We start from the raw sequence: 20,043 nt of genomic DNA on the forward strand, positions 1-20,043 counted from the left end.
GGTGGAGCTTCACTACTTTAGAACACACAGTTATGCTTTAAAAGCACTCAGGATAAGCAGATAACTAATTTTTTTTCCTCCAAGACTTTAAAAATAAGAGCAATCCTGAGGTCAAACTGAGGCACCCAAGCCAGAAAGCAAGATAAAAAGTAACTTGAGTTGTCTATCCATTTTGGAAAGTCTTCATTTATTGTAGTGATTATTTAAAGCATACACTAAGGTATCAAAAAAAGCCATAACATGCAGACAGGAGACTTCTTCAGGAGATTTAGCAGAAGCAAATGTAGATTTACAATTAGATTTAATATAATACTATTTAAAAGCTGATAGCAGATCTCAAGTTCACTTTTGATGCTTTGAAAGAACATGTATGCACATGGGTCGTTTGGGAGTTTAAGGCAATTTGCATATTAAGATAAAAAACCATTAGATTAATAGATTTTTATGTTGTGCTCAAAATGTTAGCTGAATTGAAACCATTTACACATACTTCATCTCAAAGGACTGAGAGTCATAAATAGCAGCTGCTCCTTGATAAAAATACAGTCCTGAGAACAAGCCAGTAGCAATGCTTAAGTTATGACATCTTCCATGTCAGAGTATAAGCTATATTTGCAATAAGGAGCAGTATTTACCAGGTGTTCAACAGGCAAAGGCATTCTAAACATGCAACAGCTCCCAACAGAAGTCTGAAATTACTTCCAGTATCTTGCTTACAATAGTTTATTTGCACACTGCAGAAAGATCAAGAAATCCTGCTATGCATTTGTGATCACTAGTATTTCAAACACAACAACCAAGGGATACAACATAAGGACAGGCAGCAAGAAGTGTTTTACAGGAAAAAAAAACAAAAAACCAAACCAAAAACAAGAGTCTTTTAGTAATTGGTTAGACTGTTTGCAAGGTAATTGGTTAGATCGTTTGCAAGGTAATTGGTTAGATCGTTTGCAAGGTAATTGGAACACTCTTCCCTCCCCAGCCCCTGGGAATTATTCCCTACACTATACCTATCCTATGACCAAACAACACTGGAGTGTTAAAATTCAGTGCAAGAAGAGTAATTTTAGGACATTTAATTTCACTCTAAACAAAGGCAAAAGTTTATCTATATAGACATCCAAACGCCAACATATTTGGTACAGTGTAATGAATTACATCCATTTCACCTTCAGAGGTAATGCTCTTGTAGTGCTCACCTGCATTCCACAAAAAAAGTGTTTGAAACAGTATAATGTGGTAGACTCAACGCTTTAAAAAAATTTATTCAGCTGGAATTGGAACTCCCTAACATTCACAATATAATTTAGAATGCACTTGTTACATGAAGAGCAGATAAAGGACTTAAACAGTTTCACATACCAGTTAAGATATTCCACATGCTCCTTCCCCACCTACAATACTGACATCTTGGTTGTGTTTTTTTTTTTCTTTTTTTTTTCCCTTAACAAATACTCAGTTCAACTTGTGTACCTGCCTACCTCCCCCATTTCTACAGTAGACATACAGTGACAACAGTGAGAGGATATGGGACACTGTCTTATTCAGTGTTTGGACCCTGGAAAGGAGTAGGCCTAGCTATGAAATCGAGCTTGACAATGAGCTGAACATGAAGTGCTTCAGCAACTGAGGCAGAGCTGCTCTCAGGAAGAGCTGTATCTTCACACAGAGAGGAAAGAATCGGTGGCTGAGCAGAGGGGAAAGGGGGAAGTAGCCTAACCACACCTCCCCCCAAACCCTCAGCTTCACAAAAAGAGCTCAAGAACAAACAAAATCGGTTATCTGCAAGGTCTGCAGGATGAAATGCCACATTAACATGACCCACTCCAAATCCCAGATCGTTTGTCAACACTTAACAGGGCTTTAGCCATGCACAGTATCATATGCTATAGACTGTCTAACCCCCTCCTTCCACCCCTTCTTCCTCTTTTCCCTCCCCACCAAAAGAATGAAGTTCATTAATTACAGTTTCACTACTTGTTTCCCCATACATCCCCCCTAGTTTTTTTCTTTTGAGGGCAGAGGGGTTGTCAAAGACATTGACAACTTTTCTTTAAACAATTACCAAATTTTAAGGGATATAAAGACATTGGTGCATTTAGGAATTTACATATTTGTAAAAAAAACTAGTTATAAAACTGCATTATCACCTAGCACTTTCAAGATTCATTGTTATATTTCACTAATTAATATATTAAATTAAGCCAAGGTTTGAGGCTGGAAAAATTCTACCAATCTACTTAAAAACAGAAAAGAATATTTAAAACCAAAAATGAAAAGGTTAGTTATGTTACATTCCAAAATCCACAGCCCATTATATTAAATGCATTCTTTCTACAGGAATGATGCTCTTTAAAACAGATGATTGCAAATATTTTACTGCTAGACACTCCATTACATTGGATAGTGTGACTGGAACCTGTGGATGGTGAAATCTTGAGGTTTGTCCAAGTTTCAATGTAAGGTGTCCAAGGTCCTCTCCCAGAACCATGTTTCAAAACAAAAGAAAAAAAAAAACCAAAAAAAAAAAATCACAGATCAAGTTCTTATGACTTTTTTCAATCTTTCCTTGGCTTTCTGTTTCTGGGTGATCTATTCACAGTTTCCTCCTCCTGCAAGAAAGTAATTTGCGTAAATATTGAAATAAAACCTAAGATTATCTTTAATAACAATTTTGTGAAGATCTACAAAGAATAATCTACTTTCACTTCTACATTAGGATTTACTTTTTGAAAGGACCTACTGCTGTAACTACTTTATGGCAAACAGCCAAGTCCTTGTTTTCACAGTGGATGTACACTTTGCTGGGAACACTCAACAGCTTCTGCTGCTGGGAGAATCCTTTAACTTCAACACTCCACCCATTTTTAAGTCAGCCATTATGTCAGTGGGGAACACTAAAAGGTCACATCCTGGCTGCACACAAAGCTGAATAAGCCTTTTGCCTCAAGAAGATGCAGTTCATGCAGTCCCACTCCTCTGTCAAGGCAGGCTCTACACAGTGCCTTTAGCAAAGTGCCCAGTTCTGCTCAAGTTGGCCACAGCAATTCCTATTCTGCAGGGCCATATAAGTTTTCCAAAGTTCTGGTAGTGGGAGGGAGCATCATATGAGCCAGGTTAACTCTTAACACTGTAGTAAGGTCTGTTCTACATAAACTAAGGAAAAAAATGCACAAGTTTCCCTGAAAGACCAAGGGCTCTAACCTCTGATGCACGTTTCCGGTCATCATCCTCCTCCTCTTCCTCCTCCTCTTGACTAGCATTTCCTGGATCAGCATCACCTTTCTGCTTTTCTTCTAAGGGAAATAAAAAAAAAAGTTATTCCCATTTCTGACCTATCTTCAGTTCACCATTGCCTTTACTCCATGTCTGCCAATCCTGCTGGTTTATTCTGTCAGGGAGAATATTGTTCAAGAGTATCTAGTTTACCTACCCAGCTTTTCCTCATTTGCTTCCTCTTCCTCCTCTTCCTCTTCTTTTTCCCCTTTGTCTTTTTCTTCCTCTTTCTCATCATCCATCACATCAGGCTGAGGAGCATCAGTCTTTTTGTATTCTGCAGCACTTGGCTGTTTCTAAAAGACAGTGTCAAACCCAGGCAATTATTTGTGGCATCAAGGTACATTTTACTGAACCTCTTTTTAAACATGACATTAATTATCAGAGGAAATGCATTACCTTCCCAGAACAGCAGAAAAGGACAACAAGGAACACTGGCAAAGCCACAGTGAGGATGTAGACAACCCAAAGCCAGGGACGCTCTTCAGCAGCTGCCATCATCTGGCCCACAACACCAGGCTGTAGGACAAAAAGAACTGTCAAATTTCATCCCATACAGCAAGTTGTAGCACTTAAGTTTAAGGTACAGAATTTTCAAACATGCTTTTCGCAATTTTAAACGTTGTATTTCATACCACAAAAAAAAAAAAAATTAAAGCTAACCTGCACAAGTACTTTTTTCATGGTTTACAAATTAAGAATTAGGTTAAACAATCCAATTGTCAGAGCAAAAACTCAAAAGAGAGCAGTAAGTACTCACAGTTACTTATAGCAACCATTACCATACTATAATTAGGAATTAAGGCTCCAATCTGGTTTAGCATAACCCTCAGCCTTGGCACATACAGGTATACACTGACACAGGCTGTGGGAGAGAACAGCAGCAATGCTTCTACTGTTCCACTCAGCAGCACAATTAAACTTTCATCTCTCACCTCTGCAGCACCATCAGCTGCCTTTTTCAGTCCCCATCCATCATTGGCCCAATCATCAGCCACAGCTCTTTCAGTACAAATGATAAAGTTGTCAAAAAAGATGTCAGATGTCATGGACCATAACTCAAGTCCCACAGCAGTGAAGGGAGTCATCTTGAAAGGTTCCAAGTCTTCAAAAAAATCCGGGTTTGGGATCTTCCTAGGTTTCCATATACCCTAGGAAAGACAAAAGACATTCTGCCTCACCTAACAGAAAACAACTTTTAGTTCTCAGCCCATTTTGAATGGAGAGAAATAACAATCCTTTGCACTTAATTACAATGTCTATGGGTGCAACTTAGCAGGTTTTGGAAACCCACATAAAGAAGTGAAGCCTGGTAAGAAAGGATTTTGAATCTGTCCACTTGAAACACAGTGCAATTATAACAGCATTTGAATTCTTAATTACACCTGCTGAATCTAAATCATACTGCTTTTTGTCAGAGAAATGCTGCATTGGCCACCAGTTTATGCAAGGAAAACACCAACCTGATAGTTCACGTTATCAATCATAGGAGGTTTCCATTTGCCTTTGTAGTTTGGATTGTCAATCATTGGGCGCTGCCAGGTACCACAGCCAGGAGCTGCCTCACATTTAGGATTTGCAATCTGAGGTGCCTCCCATTCACCATCCATATCTTCATCCCTGCAACGGAAAATCCAGTTTTGAAGTCCACCCCTTGCCTTCATACAGCCTAAAACTTAGGCAAGTCCTAGGAAAACTAATACTCATAACATAAAATGGAGATACTGAAACTTTGTATAGCACATATACTGCATAAGGAAGAAGGATTTCAATGACTAACTGAAGCACAGAAGTTCAACAAAAGCCAGTCCCTGAGCACAGACTGCCCCGCTGCCCCTCCTAAGTAGGTACAACTGCAAGATGAACATCTCTGCCCTGTTCATTCTGCTTCAAATCACAGAAGAGCTGAAAAATGCAGAAGTGAATGCAGGACAAAACTCCTCAAACCAACTTTGCTGCCTTCTTTTGAAGCAAAACAGCCTGAATGGGCAACTTCATTAGCAAGTGGCAATGAACCAGGTATTCTTATACTCATAGAAGTCAGTACCAAAGCCATGAAATATATGCTGTTGCTTGCAACAGGCAGTAAACTTACCAATCTTCAGGCTTCTCAGCATCAGGGTCTGCTACATATTCTGGCTCATCATCCAGCCAGCCCTCTGGTTTCACAGCGTTTTCATCTGCGATCTTTGCAGGAGCATCCTCATCCCTGGAGAGTAGAACATTATGTATTAACACACACAGCACATAAGAGCTCTTAACCCCAAGGTATGATTCTACAGACTCTGAACAAGCCCACTGATGTAGACAGCCAGCCACCTTCACTTCTGTCAGGGTAACGCCATGATTTCAGAAAGGAATTGCCCTGCAATCTGTTCCTTAAACATGTGCCTCATGGCACATCATGGTGCCCACTGCAAGGTAATACTAATTTTTTAAAAGCCAGTCTAGAAAGAGGATATTACAGCAAATCCCATATCTTGGCAGTCACTGCAAACACACACTTGAGCTTGAAACTGAATCTGTCATTCACAAAGCACTGGCTCAAAGACAGAAAGCCAGGATCAGTTTCTGATTTAGGGAATCAGATTTTTCAGTCACTTTTAAACTAAGGCATTACACAAACAACTACAAACAGCTTTCAGTTACACCTTCTACAGCTCATCTTTGGATCTCATATGGATGAAAGCAACAGCTAGCATAGGTGTTTCTGTAAAATCTTTGTCTGTGGCCAACAGAATAACAGGAGCACTAAATAGAAACTCCCAGAGGATGTGGAACCTGTCTGCCTTTGTCTACCAAAGTACTGCTAAGATGCCTAAACTGACTGTATTTTGATTACAAGGACAAGACTCAAAACCTTCTGTAAGATATCTGAGAGAAACTTTGATCAGGACCAAATTATCAGGCTAAGGACTCCCTCAATTCCACCCCTCTATCAGCTTACCAGTCATCTGGTTTAACAGCATCTGGGTCTGGGATTTTTGGTCTCTCATCCCAGTCCTCAGGTTTCTGGTCATTTGGGTCCTCAATCTCTCGGGGTGGATTCACAGGAGGAGACATATCATTTAGCAAATTCCCACTGTTGACAACCGTTTGATCAACCAGTATCTCAAAACTATTATCAGGATTCAAGACTATAAGGAAAAAAGTTGTTGTAGTCATTCCATATATGATACAAAGTATGAGTCATAAAGCATCACTCATCCCCACTGTACAATCCAAGCTACCACCTACCCAACAACTGCTTTAAAGAACTGTTAAGGACCTTTCTCCTTATGCCAAAGTATAACTAGTGGTGATGTACCACATCTCACCTTGTGAGAAAGCAGACTCATGGCAGGAGTCCTACTTTAAACATGCTATAAGCACAGAGAGGTTTGTAGTGTGTTTTAGCAGTTACCACAAGTTGACTTTGGCACAGTAAGTATTGCTTTAGTAGTAACAATGTATATATTCACATTCTACTCAAGACTAAGACTTCCTACTACTGACTAACAAGATTTTAATCTCACTACTTTATTCAGTAGGAAAAGCTAACGTACTCCTTGAAAGATTTTAGTCAGAGCTAATATAGCAGACACTATTTCAGGAACCCCTGAGTTTGTCTGGTACTACAAAAACAGCAAAAAGACCAACACTCTGCCTCTAAATCTAAAGCACACTGTATCCCAAGTTATTGAGGGGCAGCATTCAGGTAGTTCATAAATGCTGATGATTATTTCAGAAAACTGCTCTGAAATTCAGTTCTCCTTTAAGTATTAAGGTCTCATGACCTTTCTTATATGAAACCAGACCTCCTGTAAGTATGAAATAAGCCTTTGTAGAGATGTCCAGTTTTTGCATTTGAAGCTTTCAAGTGGTTTTTAGTTGTACAGTGCACTGCCACAAACACTCAGTTGTTTATCTTGCTCACTTTATGAGCTTTTGATTCAGGAAACGTTGGAGTTATTAACATGCACGTTTAACAGTCACCATACCTAGAGTATAAAGATGAGTCTTCTTATCAGTGAAGTAACTCTTCAGGTCTGCATCTGGACGCTTTGCATGTTTCTCCTCATATTTGCCAGTCTTTGGGTTTTTGTGCCGGAAGATGAAGTGCAATTTATAGTCCTCTCCACATTTGTCAGGGCCAAACATTATTGTATATGGAGTTTTGTCATGGAACTGGTCCTTTAAAAACAATGCAAAACTTCACTCCATCATTTTGAAATACAACTTAAGTCATTGCCTGCCATAAGAACTCCTAATTCGTTAGAAATTATTCTGCAACTTGCATATCAAGCCCCACACTAAAGCTTGTATTCCTCACACAAGCCTCTAGAAAAAACACCAGAATTATCAAAGCTCCTTCATTTTGCACCTTTGGTCTGCCCTTTTCACATGGAAAACACCAGCTATATAAGTGTTATCAGAAAGATTAGTGTGACAACCACAATGTTTAAGTATATCTCTATATTACAATAAAGTATTTCAAGAGCTATCAACATAGAAGTATCAGTTACTGGCAATAAAGAATGAGTAGCTAGTCCAGCCAGTTTCTTTCACACAAAGTGATAAGCAGCACTAAAAGTGAGGCCGAGTTGAATTTATGGGCTGAGGTAGTCTCAATCTGATATCTAACTGGATATAATCATTTCACCATTGAACACTGACTGCAAGTCTTTGTTCTTGCTAATGTTATTTTAAAATTCAATGCACATACAAAACTGATTGGGCAGCCAAGAAATCTTCTGGGTGTTTGTGGCTGTTTTGGATTTTTTTTTAATACTTTGGAATCTCTATTAATAATACAACTCCAATGAGACTGCAGAAGGAAAGAAGAAGGATGGGTAACAAGCCATAAAAGGTATGTCCTATAAAGTCTAGGAAGAAGGCAAAAGAAAACCCACAGGCTACAAAAACCTGTGCAAGGTGACCCAGCAGTTCAGCTTTGTCTGAAGAGGCACTTCAAGGGAAGTGTATGATTGAGAGGACATAAAACAATTCTTAAGCCTTAGGGTTGGTATCACAGTCTCTTCCATCGACCGCAATTTTAAGACAGTGCATTCAAGGGTCATTTATGAAACACAAATAGTTCTATATAGGTCATGTGTGCAGCTGAACATGTGAGATTGTATCCAGTCCAACTTCTCAAGACTTAAATATACCCAGTAACTCCCATGGGTTCACATGTCAAAGACAAGGCAAAAATGCAAGGCATAGTTTTAGTTATCTGCATTAGTCTGTTTTAGAAGATGAAACATGGAATCTTCCTTCTGTGCTGAGTTTCCTGAAGAGACTTTTCCTCATACATGGGCTACTCTCCTAAGCACTTTTTCCTTGGTCCTACAGTCCAGGGAAATCTGAAGTGCTGCAGAGTTTGGAAAAGGTCTGCAACTGCTCAGCTACCAGGGAACTCCAGAGTTTCCACTCAAGGGGCCATTACATTTCAGTATTTATCCTCTCCAACTGGAAACACCAGGAAAACGCTCAGTGCAAAGTACTTTGGCAATCAGGTCCCACTGCCTTCACTGAAGAGGTTTCTTCAGGAAGAAGCAAAATGAAAAACCTTTCTTTCACAGCTAATACTCAAAGTAGTAACATTACTCACCAGGTTCAGCTCCGGGGTTTTTGAAAGCAATTTCACATAGGCCCCACCACATTCTATTCCATTTTGGAAGTTTACCTCATACCTAATTTTAGTTTTGGATAGAAAGGGGAGAGAACATGTTATACAGGAGGAAAAATTACTTTTGTAATACACAATTACAATTTTTAGGTACAAATTAAGAGCAAGGTTGTTCTGGTTTTGTTTGTTTTAAATCACTTGCCCAGTGAATATTAAAAATACACACTACACTCTAAGGACTGAGAAAATATTCACAAGGGCCTCAGAAAAAATAAAAACTGAAGATTTAGAAGACTTAACCTGACAGAAAATATTAAAGAAATTGAGTGTTGGTCTAGAAGATTATGATCTATAAGTAGAAAGAAGGAAGAAAAAGCTTTCCAATATATCAGGCACTCCAATAGAGATTGAGGTGAGACAATTATTTTGCCCACAACTACCATGGTAGACAGACAACTCAATCTGCAAGACTACCAAAGGAAAAACAACTAGGTCCTAGGATAAGCCCCTTTAGGGTTATAAGCATACATCAGAACATTTAGGGATGCCAAGGAGTCTGAAGAAAGGTGAAACATCTCTGTCAGGAATAGGCTATGTATGCGTGCCAGCAGCTGGAATGGATGACCACTGGAATTTATTTTTAGCCTCATATTTTGAGCCAAAACTAAACAGTCATGCAAAGCAAAGTGAACAACTCATTATCTTGTGCAAATATGAATTAGTTTACTCTTTGTTTAAAACTGATAAAGTCAGTAATAAACCATAATTCAATTGTTCTCACTGAATTATTTTTTCCCCTGACTTGCTGGTCTAACAGACATCCAGGTAGATTCTTCTACATTGGTTGTGGCCAAACAGAACTACACAAGCTGTTCATTTTCCAGCAAATGAATGAAGACAGAGGAAGGAGGAAACAAGTGCATCTTTACCACTATGTCCACTCCACCTCAGAAACAGGGGGCAGTTTACTGCATAATGAAGTGCACTGACCTACATACAGACCAGCTTTTGTTCAAAAGGACAAGGACTTCCACTATTAGCAGTACAAAAGTCACTTGCCTGACCTTGTTACTACAATTAAACCAAGTGAACTGAAGCCATAAGACAGGTTACCAAGTCTAGTTTACACAGATTTCTTCCTTTTTCATGTTCAAAAAGAACCATGCTGTTCCCAACTTTCCCCTTTGGGAATCTGGGTTACTATTCTCCTCTTACTTAAATATTATAACAGGTTACAACATCTTGTGTCATGTAGACCCGCAGTCAACAACAGCTCATTTATGGAATTAACCTCAGCCTGCTGTCCTGTCATTCTGGAAACAAGAGAACACCAAGTTATCCTTTACTTACTGTATAATAAGGGGTTTGGTATCAAACACAAATGGCTTTGAAAGTTTGGATGAAATCGCGTGATGCTTGGCTCGGGTCACCAGTACAAGCCCTTTGTCTCCTGGAAGCTTAGTGTCCTTCATGTCTTGGACTTCCCATTTACCTGGGGAGAAATTAACCCAATGTTACCAGTTTCTAAAATCTCCAAGTGGACCATTTGTCTAAATTAGAACTTCATATTGTTAGCCAGGTATATAAATACTCCTTCCATTTTCTCCAATGAATATTTTAGTTGGGAAACAAAAAAGAAAGCCTTGCACCTCTTCTTCAGATATGACAAACGACTTCAGAAACATTTATCATCCAAAACCTGGATTTAACTCACCATCATATTTTGCAATCTCATCATCTGTATCATCTTTCTTGGCTCTGGAAAGGATCCATCTAGAGGACAGACATCCAATGGTCAAAACCCCATCCTTTCTCCCTTACACACACTAAAAATCCTGCCCTTAAGATAAGACATCCCTTGCTGTCCTATGACTACACCCCAGTGTCTTGATCCCCCACGGAGCTCTACTCCCAAGCCTGCAAACTTTTCTGCATTTGCCACTTCCCTCCCCCAAAGCAGGATCATGGCCTCCTGAGAGAGCGTCCCACTCTTGTTCAAAAAAGTAAAAACAGTACCTCACCATCCACACATTTACCTGAGGAAAGTAAAAGTCAGATGAGGATTAAACCATTACACTTGTATGCCTCACCTGCCCCTTGTTATTAGAGCTTAAGGAAATACTGCTTTAGTCCAGCACTTTAACAGCCAGCCTCAAGAAGGCAGTGCTGTAAATCCTCACCAACCAGGGCCCTTTGATTCAGTTTTGAATAACACCACCTCTGCAGAGAGGGTTTCATTGCCTTTCACAAAGACTTTAAGTTGTTTGCTGTACTGAATCATCCTTCAGATTATACTCACCCATCCAGAGTTCCTTTATCAAATGACTCTGCAAAATACACTTCACCAGTTGGGACTGGGGGCCTGTAGGTAACCTATTGGAAAAGAGGGGCACTTATGCACCTTTCAAGACAAATTCCCTTCAGAAATACAGGCACATAAAGCTCACATTCCTCCTCTATACTCAAGTACAGCTCTCCTGGATGCCCTTCCAACATAAATACAGAAGTTACATAAATATTGCTGCTTGTGCCAAGCTGTAGTGCTCTTGCCTTCAATTAAAACTCAAGTATATACCTAGCTGAGAATATTAGTGTTAACTCCTGATAATCACATCACACATTCCAAGGTTAGATCTAAGTCTTCTGGAAGAATCTGAGGGACATGACAACAGAAACAAAGCCCCCAAGCTTAAATCCAAGCCCTACTCCCAGATAACATCTTTAATAACATCACAACATATTAAAGGTTAGTAAAGTAAAGACAACTCTGATCAGACTCACATTAACCTCAACACAAGCAGTAATTCAGTTTTTAAAAAAAGGTTCATGTCAAACCTTTGGAGCTGGAGGAGGACTGCTTGTTTCAGATTTTGACTCTTCTACCTCCTCAATGCCATCGTCCAAGTCATCCTCGATATCAACTACATCATCAGCATCGTTGTCTTCATCCATATCATGTGCCTGGGCAGCAAGGATCCCAAGAGCTAGCAGGGTCACATACAGTAGCCATTTCAGCTCCATGGTCTGGATAAAGAAGAGAAGGCAGAGAGGTCAAGCCAGCACTGCACACAGAACGACGTGTTGCTTCTCAGTACAAACCCAAGCATCCAAGGCAACAGGTGAAGTGCCTTGTCCTGCCACGGAAAGAAAAGTGCAAACTTATCTTTTCAGCCCTGTTATTTACTGCATCTGGCTGGCTGAGACAGCTCTAAAAGCTGGAGAGGAATACAACATAAAGCTAAGTATTTAATACAAAACAGATGTTAACTGAGCGGAGAACCATGCTGCAGAACTGTCATCATTTTGTTCTTACGCTGCCACAGCCCACAAGCAGGACAGCAGACATGTACACACCACCACAACTTATGTGGCTCCAAAAGCCTAAGGAGAAAACCTATTTTGTGCTTATGAAGGACTTTAAATGCAGCATGCAGAAACTGAAGCTTTCATTCAGTTCAGAAATTGAAATACAATTTTCTAGTTCTTCCAAGCAGAGAGTAACCCACGGAGTAATCAATCCTCATCTCCTGTTCCATATATTTTTTTGTCCTTTCAATTGCGGAACTCTGGTGTTTTCAATCACCAACCCCTTCCCCAGGTTTTATTCTGGAATTATTGCCAACAGTCATAGATACTACTGGCAGATGTCTATAAGCAGTTGAGGCTACTGAGGCAGACCCAGGAGAAACAGATGGTTGATTCGATTCCCTTCTTTCAGTCTCTAATTTAACAAGATGACCAAAGAGTAGCTGTTAACTGAGGCTTAACAGAATTGAAATATGACACTTAAATTAATTCATAAGGTGCTCCTAAAACATCTGTCACACCTAAAACATGGTAGATGCTGGCAAGCCATAGCTTAAATTACTTTGTAAGTAAAATTGGTTTCCATTTGACTTTCTCACTAGAAAAATATAAGATTACTGTACCTTTAGGTTGATACAGAAGGCAACGCTTCTAGAGTGCTGCTCAGTTTTATTTGCCCAAAACTGTTTGCCCAAACAACCTCACCTTTTCTCCTTTATGCCTCATTCCAAATTTTTCTTCCAAAACCAAAGTTGTAACTGACACTAATTCTTTTTGAAAGCAAGTATCAAATCAAACATCTCCTCCTTCCCTTACACTCCTGCCTCAGGTGTAGCCCTGCAGACTTACAAACATAACTCAAGCAGAGTTAACAGTGCCTGTAGGGGCCTAAGATCCTGCTCGAAAACAAACTTTCAACTTTTCGAAGCATGTTTAGGCAACTAAAAGAATTTACAGACTTAAAGGCTTATCAGAACTACCTGATACTCCAAAATTACACTGCATACCAGACCCATCATTCTCAGACTATTCTTTAACTTACTTCTAATGACAGAGGGGATGTTTCATAAGTACAACAGAAACTGTATTTTAAAGACTTGTGCTGAGGTCACGTCCAGTTTGTCACTACAGTAACACACAATTGCAGCCAGTTTTCCAACAATAGCGATGGCCTTGAGGATTATTGTCCAAATGCATGTGCACAGACCTTCCCCCTCAGCTCAGGCAACTGCACCCAAACACCTCTGAGCCAAAAAGACAATCATTCCAGAAGGAATAGCCGACAAAAACTTTCAAGGGTTGTTATATACGAGCAAGACTTGTTTTTTTTAGTACAGTGTACAGCCAAAACTGAACACAGTTTCAGACCCCTTAGCAGTTCATAGTTCTTGTTACTAGTGTGGAAATGACAACACAAAACCAAAGCATGAAAACAGTCAAGAAAGGTTCAAGTTCTTCTTGTACAGATAAGATGTTCTCTGAATAAACTTATGCCCACCGGCACAAAACCAGTACAGAAAACATGAGCCTGAAATTTCATCTCAGAAAGTGATCTTTAGAGTTCTGAGTGTGCCCTGTGTGACTGAAGCAAGAACAGATGAGATGGCACAAGGAAGGACACCTTTCCAAGGAAAGGCTTCCACTTTGTCTTACCTTACCAATAGGGCATCACCAAGTGCTTCTGGAATGGAGCCAAATTCAGGAAGATTATACCCCAAGTTTTATAACTTCTTTCAAATTATATTATGCAGACAGAATGAGTACTTTATGATATGGAAAGTGATATGAGGAAGTTACACTTAAAAGTGAGCCAATTCTCTCCTCTCCTAAAAGAGAGGAGTTTCTGCACCCCTCCTCCCAACCTTGTGCAAAGGGTATTAATGGCTTAGCATGCAAGTAATCCCTTAAGCAATCTCACCACCAGCCAACCAGCAATAAAGTTTTGGTGAAAGAATTAAATCATCCCCCACAACTTTCTTGCCAGTACTGACTCCATATTTAATAATTACCTACCTCACAATCCCCCCCAACTACAACCCTTTGTAAATATTTACCAAAGTCCATTTGCTGCTGACAAATGATTGCACCCAAGTGGCAAAGCTGCATGGCCTCATATTGCAAGGCTGCTCCAGAAATTCTTCTGTCAAAGCATTCTAGTGGAACCAGACAATTCTGCCAGTGACCACACAGCAGGGGTAGAAGCTTTGGCACTGCACATCTCTACTCCTGATAAAGCCACAGTATCTACCCTACAAGTCTACATTTATCAGTTAATGTTCTGTTCAAATTTGAGCCCTCACTGACCCTCACTTCAAGGGAGAAGTACTGTCTGATCAAGTTTCCAAGCAAGCTTAGTTTTTTCTCACCCCTCCCCAAAAAAAAAAAGCTAAAAAAGTCTGAAGAGAAGCTAATCCAGTTCCATGTCCTTACCTCTTTATAATCATTGGCAAGCAGTAGTCACAGATTTATATTCCTACAGAAAGATGCTTAGGACATTTCCTACACATTAAATCAGTCCCAAATTTGACATAAGCTACCATTCATACACCTTGAGTACAGGTTGGTAGCTTCTTCTGCAACTGCCAGTTACCATGCCAAGCTCCTTATTCTGTTTAACCTGTAACAATACACAAACTGACTGAATTATAAAGAAATAAAAGACACTATGTTCTCAGAAGAGCAATCTAAGAGAAGCACACATTTTCAATATTTAAAAATCTACTTCTGTCCATAATGGATGTAGTGCTACAGGAGGAAATTTCAAATTCACTTCACAAAACCCTTAGGGACACAACACAAACACAATTATGTGTTAGTAAATTAGGTTATTCCTAAATAGAACAGGAGGGGAGTGGGAGAGAGAAGAAATTCAGGTTTTATACAAAACAGGCATAAATCAAATTTTAGTGGAGCTTTAAGTTGCTGGCAACTACAGGTGTTCAATTAGTCACCTAAAATGTAGTCTGAACCTTCAGACACCCAGCCACCTACTCTATTATGATCAGAGTTCTCCCTTGAAGAAGTGTCCAATTTCCAAGCAAGCACCATTGTTAGCCATTTTTTAGTCTGCCTGCACTCCCCTTCTTCAGCTTTAACTGTGCAGTATTTCTGAAGGTTGGTGTGTTTCTGATCATGCAATTGCCGAGAGCCATTAACAAAGGAACACTTTCATAATAGGTGAGAGCTTCTGACGTCTCCATTCTACTTCAGTGCAACCCTCCCTTTCACCATAACAACGTTTCAAGCCAGAGATGACTAAAACTCCATCTCCTTTTTTTTAAATCCGGTCTTCAGACGCTTACAGACACTGGCACACCACTGAGACCGAAGGGAAAACTACCACAGAGTAATCCCAAAGTACAAATCAGGAAGAGAGTTCAAGACTCCCAGGGCTACAGATCACTTGTTTTCCCTCTGTGCCCACCCACAGCCAGCTTCTAAACCAGAAAACCTAAGAGTTGATAGTTAAGCTGTTCACCTGACTGTCAAAAGGCTGAGGTATTTTCCCCTGGAACTTACAGGACCTATAGCAGAGAACTGAAAAGAGACACTTGGAAGAGCTGCACTACAGACTTTACAAAGTCAAAATGAAACCAAATTGGAGATTCAGAGAGAGAATCAGCTTCTTGCCCCACTCTCAACACGTGGCTAAGGGATTGCTACCTTTGGAGTTCAAGGCTTTCAAGAAAGTCATGCAGTTTCAGAGACTAATTTTTATTTAGAATTGCCCTTTCTCTGGGCATAAAGGGAAAAGTTCTTCTCATTTATTGGCACGACACTGGAAACACTTGGCTCATACAGCAAACAGTTGTCACCATTCTCTCTAACATATACATGTCCCATGGACAGAGAGTGAAAGGGCTCACAAAAAAGATGTTCAAGTCCTCTGTTATCATACTTCCAGAACATACTATTTAGTAACTTCCCTGTCAGGTCAAACAGAGCCTGCAAAACCAGTTTAATCATCTCCTTGGTTACTAACCTATTTCAGTGGTTCATCAAGCCAGTTCTTAACACAGCATATTTCAGAATATATAACTACATTTGAATGGCTACTGGCTATGTAGTTTACTACTTACTTACTTTTTAAAAGAATTAACAGTCACATTAAATGGGTCTTACTAAAAATAAGTCACTTACTATGAACTACACCTCTGCAATTTAACTGGATGAGCATCAGTGGTTTCTATTTCAGCAGCATCTGAAGTCTCAGCTGAGTGACTTAAGCATGGGAAGAGCAAATTCTGCTAGCAAAGTCCTGTGTTCCAAACACCGGATTTCAGCAGAAGCACATCAGTAAAAACAAGCACAATGCATTCTCATACAAGGTAAGAATTAGGGAAGAAAAATTTAAAGACACAAAAGTAAAGAAATTTCATCGCAACACACAAAAAAAAATGCAAAGAGACAAGAACAGAAAGGTTGAGACACAGATACCCTTTTTCCCTCTCAAATGAGTTTTCTGTGGTTTCTGAGTAAAGGCTTGGTTACCCTACTTGGTAGTGCACTAGTTTCTTAAAGTCAGAACTACTGAAGAGCAGAGGAAATCTCTTGTACAGCTCACAATCTCTCCGCCTTCCACATCCTGCCTCCTCTGCGGTGCCAGGGTAACTGTTTACACAGCCTCATGATGAACCAGCAGCTGGTTTAAGATGGCTCGAAGTCCTTCTGTCCTGTTATTTTAACCCTGTATCAATACCCCAGGCCAACCCAGCAAAAGCAAAGAGCTGTAGCAGTACAAGTGGAAGGAGCATGAGATAAAGTAGCCAAGGATAAAGGAAACAAAGCTGTTGGCAGCAGAGTCAGCTTAATGCCTCAGTTCCAAGCACAGGTCTTGTCACCTGCACCTGCCTGACCTGTCTTTGGGCAGACTTGGGGGATGGACACACAGCAAAGCTGAACAACTGTGAGGTCAAACGCTGCATTAACTCCCAGTATTGCACCCTACCACCCCTCTAAGGGGGGAGCATAACAAAATTATGTTCATATATATGCAGCAATTCATATGATGCAGACAATACTTTTCCCCCTTATATATTCAGTTCTGCAGCCAGACAATTTCCAGCATTGTGAAGATTCTGCCTTTAGCATCATAACTCAATGAAGAGCAGACAAAGCTAAAGCAAGACCACCTTGCTTACAAGGGCCCAGAGGCAAGAGCTCTCTGTAGGAGTGGTTTGCACCCCTTCCCCCACTTTTTTTTTTTTTTTTTTAAGGAGAGGGTGGCTTGGATACACTGCTACATGAGGAAAAAAGGTCTTCTGGAAAGGATTAGCCAAACCTCTCTTGGAGAGCCCCACAGAAAAAGCTGCCTCTTGTTTGGGTTGTAAGGAGCACAAACCAGGCAAGGGATTAGGTGTGAAAAGGGACAACAACAAGGCTTGCTTTTAATAGGCATTTCAAATATGCCAGTTTCTAAAAATAATGTACAACAGTGCGGGTACAGTACAGGAGCAAACAGCAGATACTGTTTGTCAGCAGAGATATCCTTCCAGCAGAACTGGAAGTCCTTGGAGGGTGAAGACACAGCCATGAGGCTTTTTGACCATAAAACAGATGGGCTGCTAGGAAAATTGTATTAGGTGGGGGAAGATCTGGAGGCACCCCAAGATCTTTCAGACCATCAAGCCTAGAAATCAATTCAAGTTTGCCCTGCTACAGAATTGATTCCAGCAAGAACAGGCTGCCACCATGATTACTACCAGAGGCAGAAATTGAAAGGCCAGAAAAGGAAGTGAAGGGCAGGGCTAAGTACAAATCACAGCAAATTCTCAGTAAAGGATTTATTCATTCACTGAGGGGGAAGTGCTGCAGCACACCAAATGCCAGAGTAATCTGATGGAAGCTGGAAACTTTGTTACTATTTTGCATTAGATTCCTTTCCTAGGAGGGTATTTGATCCCAGAAACAGTTTACACCTTACAAACAGCTTGTGACATTGCCTGTGAATTGCACAAATATCTTCTTCAAAATGTTATTTTTTTAAAACTAGAAATACTAAGACTTAATACAAACACGAAGTTTTACTCAATGCTTTTCCTAGTTTTATTAAGTGTTTTGGACAAGCCCACAGTAAGGTGGTCTTTTAAGTCAAGTGCATCAGCGTGAAACCAGAGTAACACATTTCAACCTATATTTAACCAGTATTTTATCTGCATTACCTCATACATTATTATAGTTCCGCTATCTTCTTGCAGTCTTTTTGCAACAACCAAAACCACAATGGGTAATTTTGTTCCATAAGACCTGTGTGTTAACTATGCTTGCTTGACAACGTTAAGTAAACACACTGCATTTAGAAATGCATTACATGCCTAGAGACCAGTTTTCATACATCTAACATACTCTACATAAGTTCCAGAAAGACTTTTCCACAATGCTCTGCAGAAACGCTGTAGCATTAATTATGTTAACACTCATCATATTAAAGTCTGGATCTTTAATATTACTATTACCATTAATACATGTCTGCTTCCCCTCACAACCAAATCACCTGCAGCATTTCTCTTTCTGCAGCCTAGAAAGTTCTTAACCACAAATCTGCATGTGAAAGTTCACTCTCTAGAATCAGAACAGGCAAGAAAGCAGCGGGCTGTACATACTTTAATTCAAAGGTCTGGGGGGGGGTTTGTTTTAAAAGCACACAACACAATCTTCAGCCAGAAACCAGAACTGAGGTGTCATTCATAGACTATTTTGAAGACACTCCACACGAATAATATTTGGGAGGCAAAAATTAAACTGCACATTATGAGTCCCTCAGATTCTCAATTCTCAGACCTTCCTTGTCTGCACCTCACCTGTTGGCCTCCAGCTCTGCGTCCCGAGCTCACCCTTTCCAGAGGCTTCTCCTTCCCCTCGCTCGGCCCGAGCCAGGCCCCACGACACGCTCCGCACCCACCTCCTCTCCTCCCTCTGCGGGGCTTCACAGGGAGCACGTTCGGGCGGCTCACGGCTATTTTTGACATTAGAATACATAGCCAGACCCAACCCAGACCACATCCAGCCCACATCCACCTCCCACCCTCGGTCCCAGGCCGCTCCCGCCCCAGCACCCCCGGCTCCAACCGCTGCCCGGCCCGGCGCTCACAGAACTTACCAGAAGAGCCGCCGCTCTCTCCGGGCCGCCCCGAGCCCTGCGGGTGCCGAGCGGGACCCGCTGCAACCCTGCGCCCGCCCCCGCCCGCAGGAGCCTCGCCCCGACCCCCGGGGGTGTCCACCGACCCCCGCACGGGGCCGGGGCCGGGGCCTGGCCCCGCACGGGCCGCCCGCCGACCCCCTGGGGCCCAGCCGCGCTCCGCCGCACGCCCCCCGACAGGCCCGGCTGCCCCGCCGCCCTCACCCCGCGGGCGAGCCCGTTCGCCGCTCCCCCGCCCCGATGTCCCGGAGCCGCGGTAGCTGCGGAGGCAGAGGACAGACAGACGGACGGACGGACACACTCACCCCTCGCCACCCCGGCCTCCGCCACCGCCCCCGGGCTCCCCTCGCCTCCGTCACGTGCCCGCGCGCCCGCCGCCCGCCTCTCTGCCGCGCGTCGACCCCGCCCCCGCCCCACCGCGCTCCGCCCCTCCCATTGGCGGACGGCGCGCACGCCCGCCTCCCCGGCCGCGGGTCCCGCACTCTGATTGGCTGTCGACAACGCCGCTCAGCGACCGGCCCGCCCCTAAACACGCCCCCAACGGCGCTGCCCTTCGTGGAGCGCTGCTATTGGCTGGCGACGGTGCAGGAAGTGCTGCGTGATTGGGTGGTTGCTGGGAGGCCGTTGGGGGGTGGGCGGGGTTTCAACGAGTCTGGGTCCAGAGGCGCTGCGGTGGCGGACGGCACGTTGAGGGCGGTAGGGGGCGGTAAGG

At 41.8% G+C, this 20,043-nt stretch overlaps 1 protein-coding gene across 3 annotated transcripts; it reads right to left on the reverse strand.

Annotated features, from left to right (window-relative positions):
- Positions 1-1,248: 1,248 nt before the first annotated feature.
- Positions 1,249-19,716, reverse strand: CANX (calnexin). 3 transcript variants are annotated; one of them, XM_027643778.1, is made up of 15 exons: positions 19,637-19,716; positions 11,723-11,911; positions 11,187-11,260; positions 10,602-10,660; positions 10,238-10,379; positions 8,870-8,951; positions 7,257-7,449; positions 6,224-6,413; positions 5,372-5,485; positions 4,740-4,896; positions 4,212-4,427; positions 3,676-3,795; positions 3,434-3,572; positions 3,205-3,296; positions 1,249-2,612 (listed from the first exon to the last, which is right to left on the reverse strand). In XM_027643778.1, exons 2-15 carry the CDS (start codon positions 11,906-11,908, stop codon positions 2,559-2,561), a joined length of 1,818 nt encoding a protein of 605 aa, XP_027499579.1. In that variant the 5' UTR covers positions 11,909-11,911; positions 19,637-19,716; the 3' UTR covers positions 1,249-2,558. The 3 variants fall into 3 exon arrangements, with proteins under 3 accessions (XP_027499579.1, XP_027499580.1, XP_027499578.1); XM_027643779.1 differs by lacking the exon at positions 19,637-19,716 and adding an exon at positions 19,536-19,631; XM_027643777.1 differs by lacking the exon at positions 19,637-19,716 and adding an exon at positions 18,994-19,154.
- Positions 19,717-20,043: the final 327 nt, after the last annotated feature.

The sequence above is a fragment of the Corapipo altera genome, unplaced genomic scaffold, assembly GCF_003945725.1.
Source record: "Corapipo altera isolate COAL_440 unplaced genomic scaffold, ASM394572v1 75, whole genome shotgun sequence".
NCBI classification, from domain to species: Eukaryota; Metazoa; Chordata; class Aves; order Passeriformes; family Pipridae; genus Corapipo; species Corapipo altera.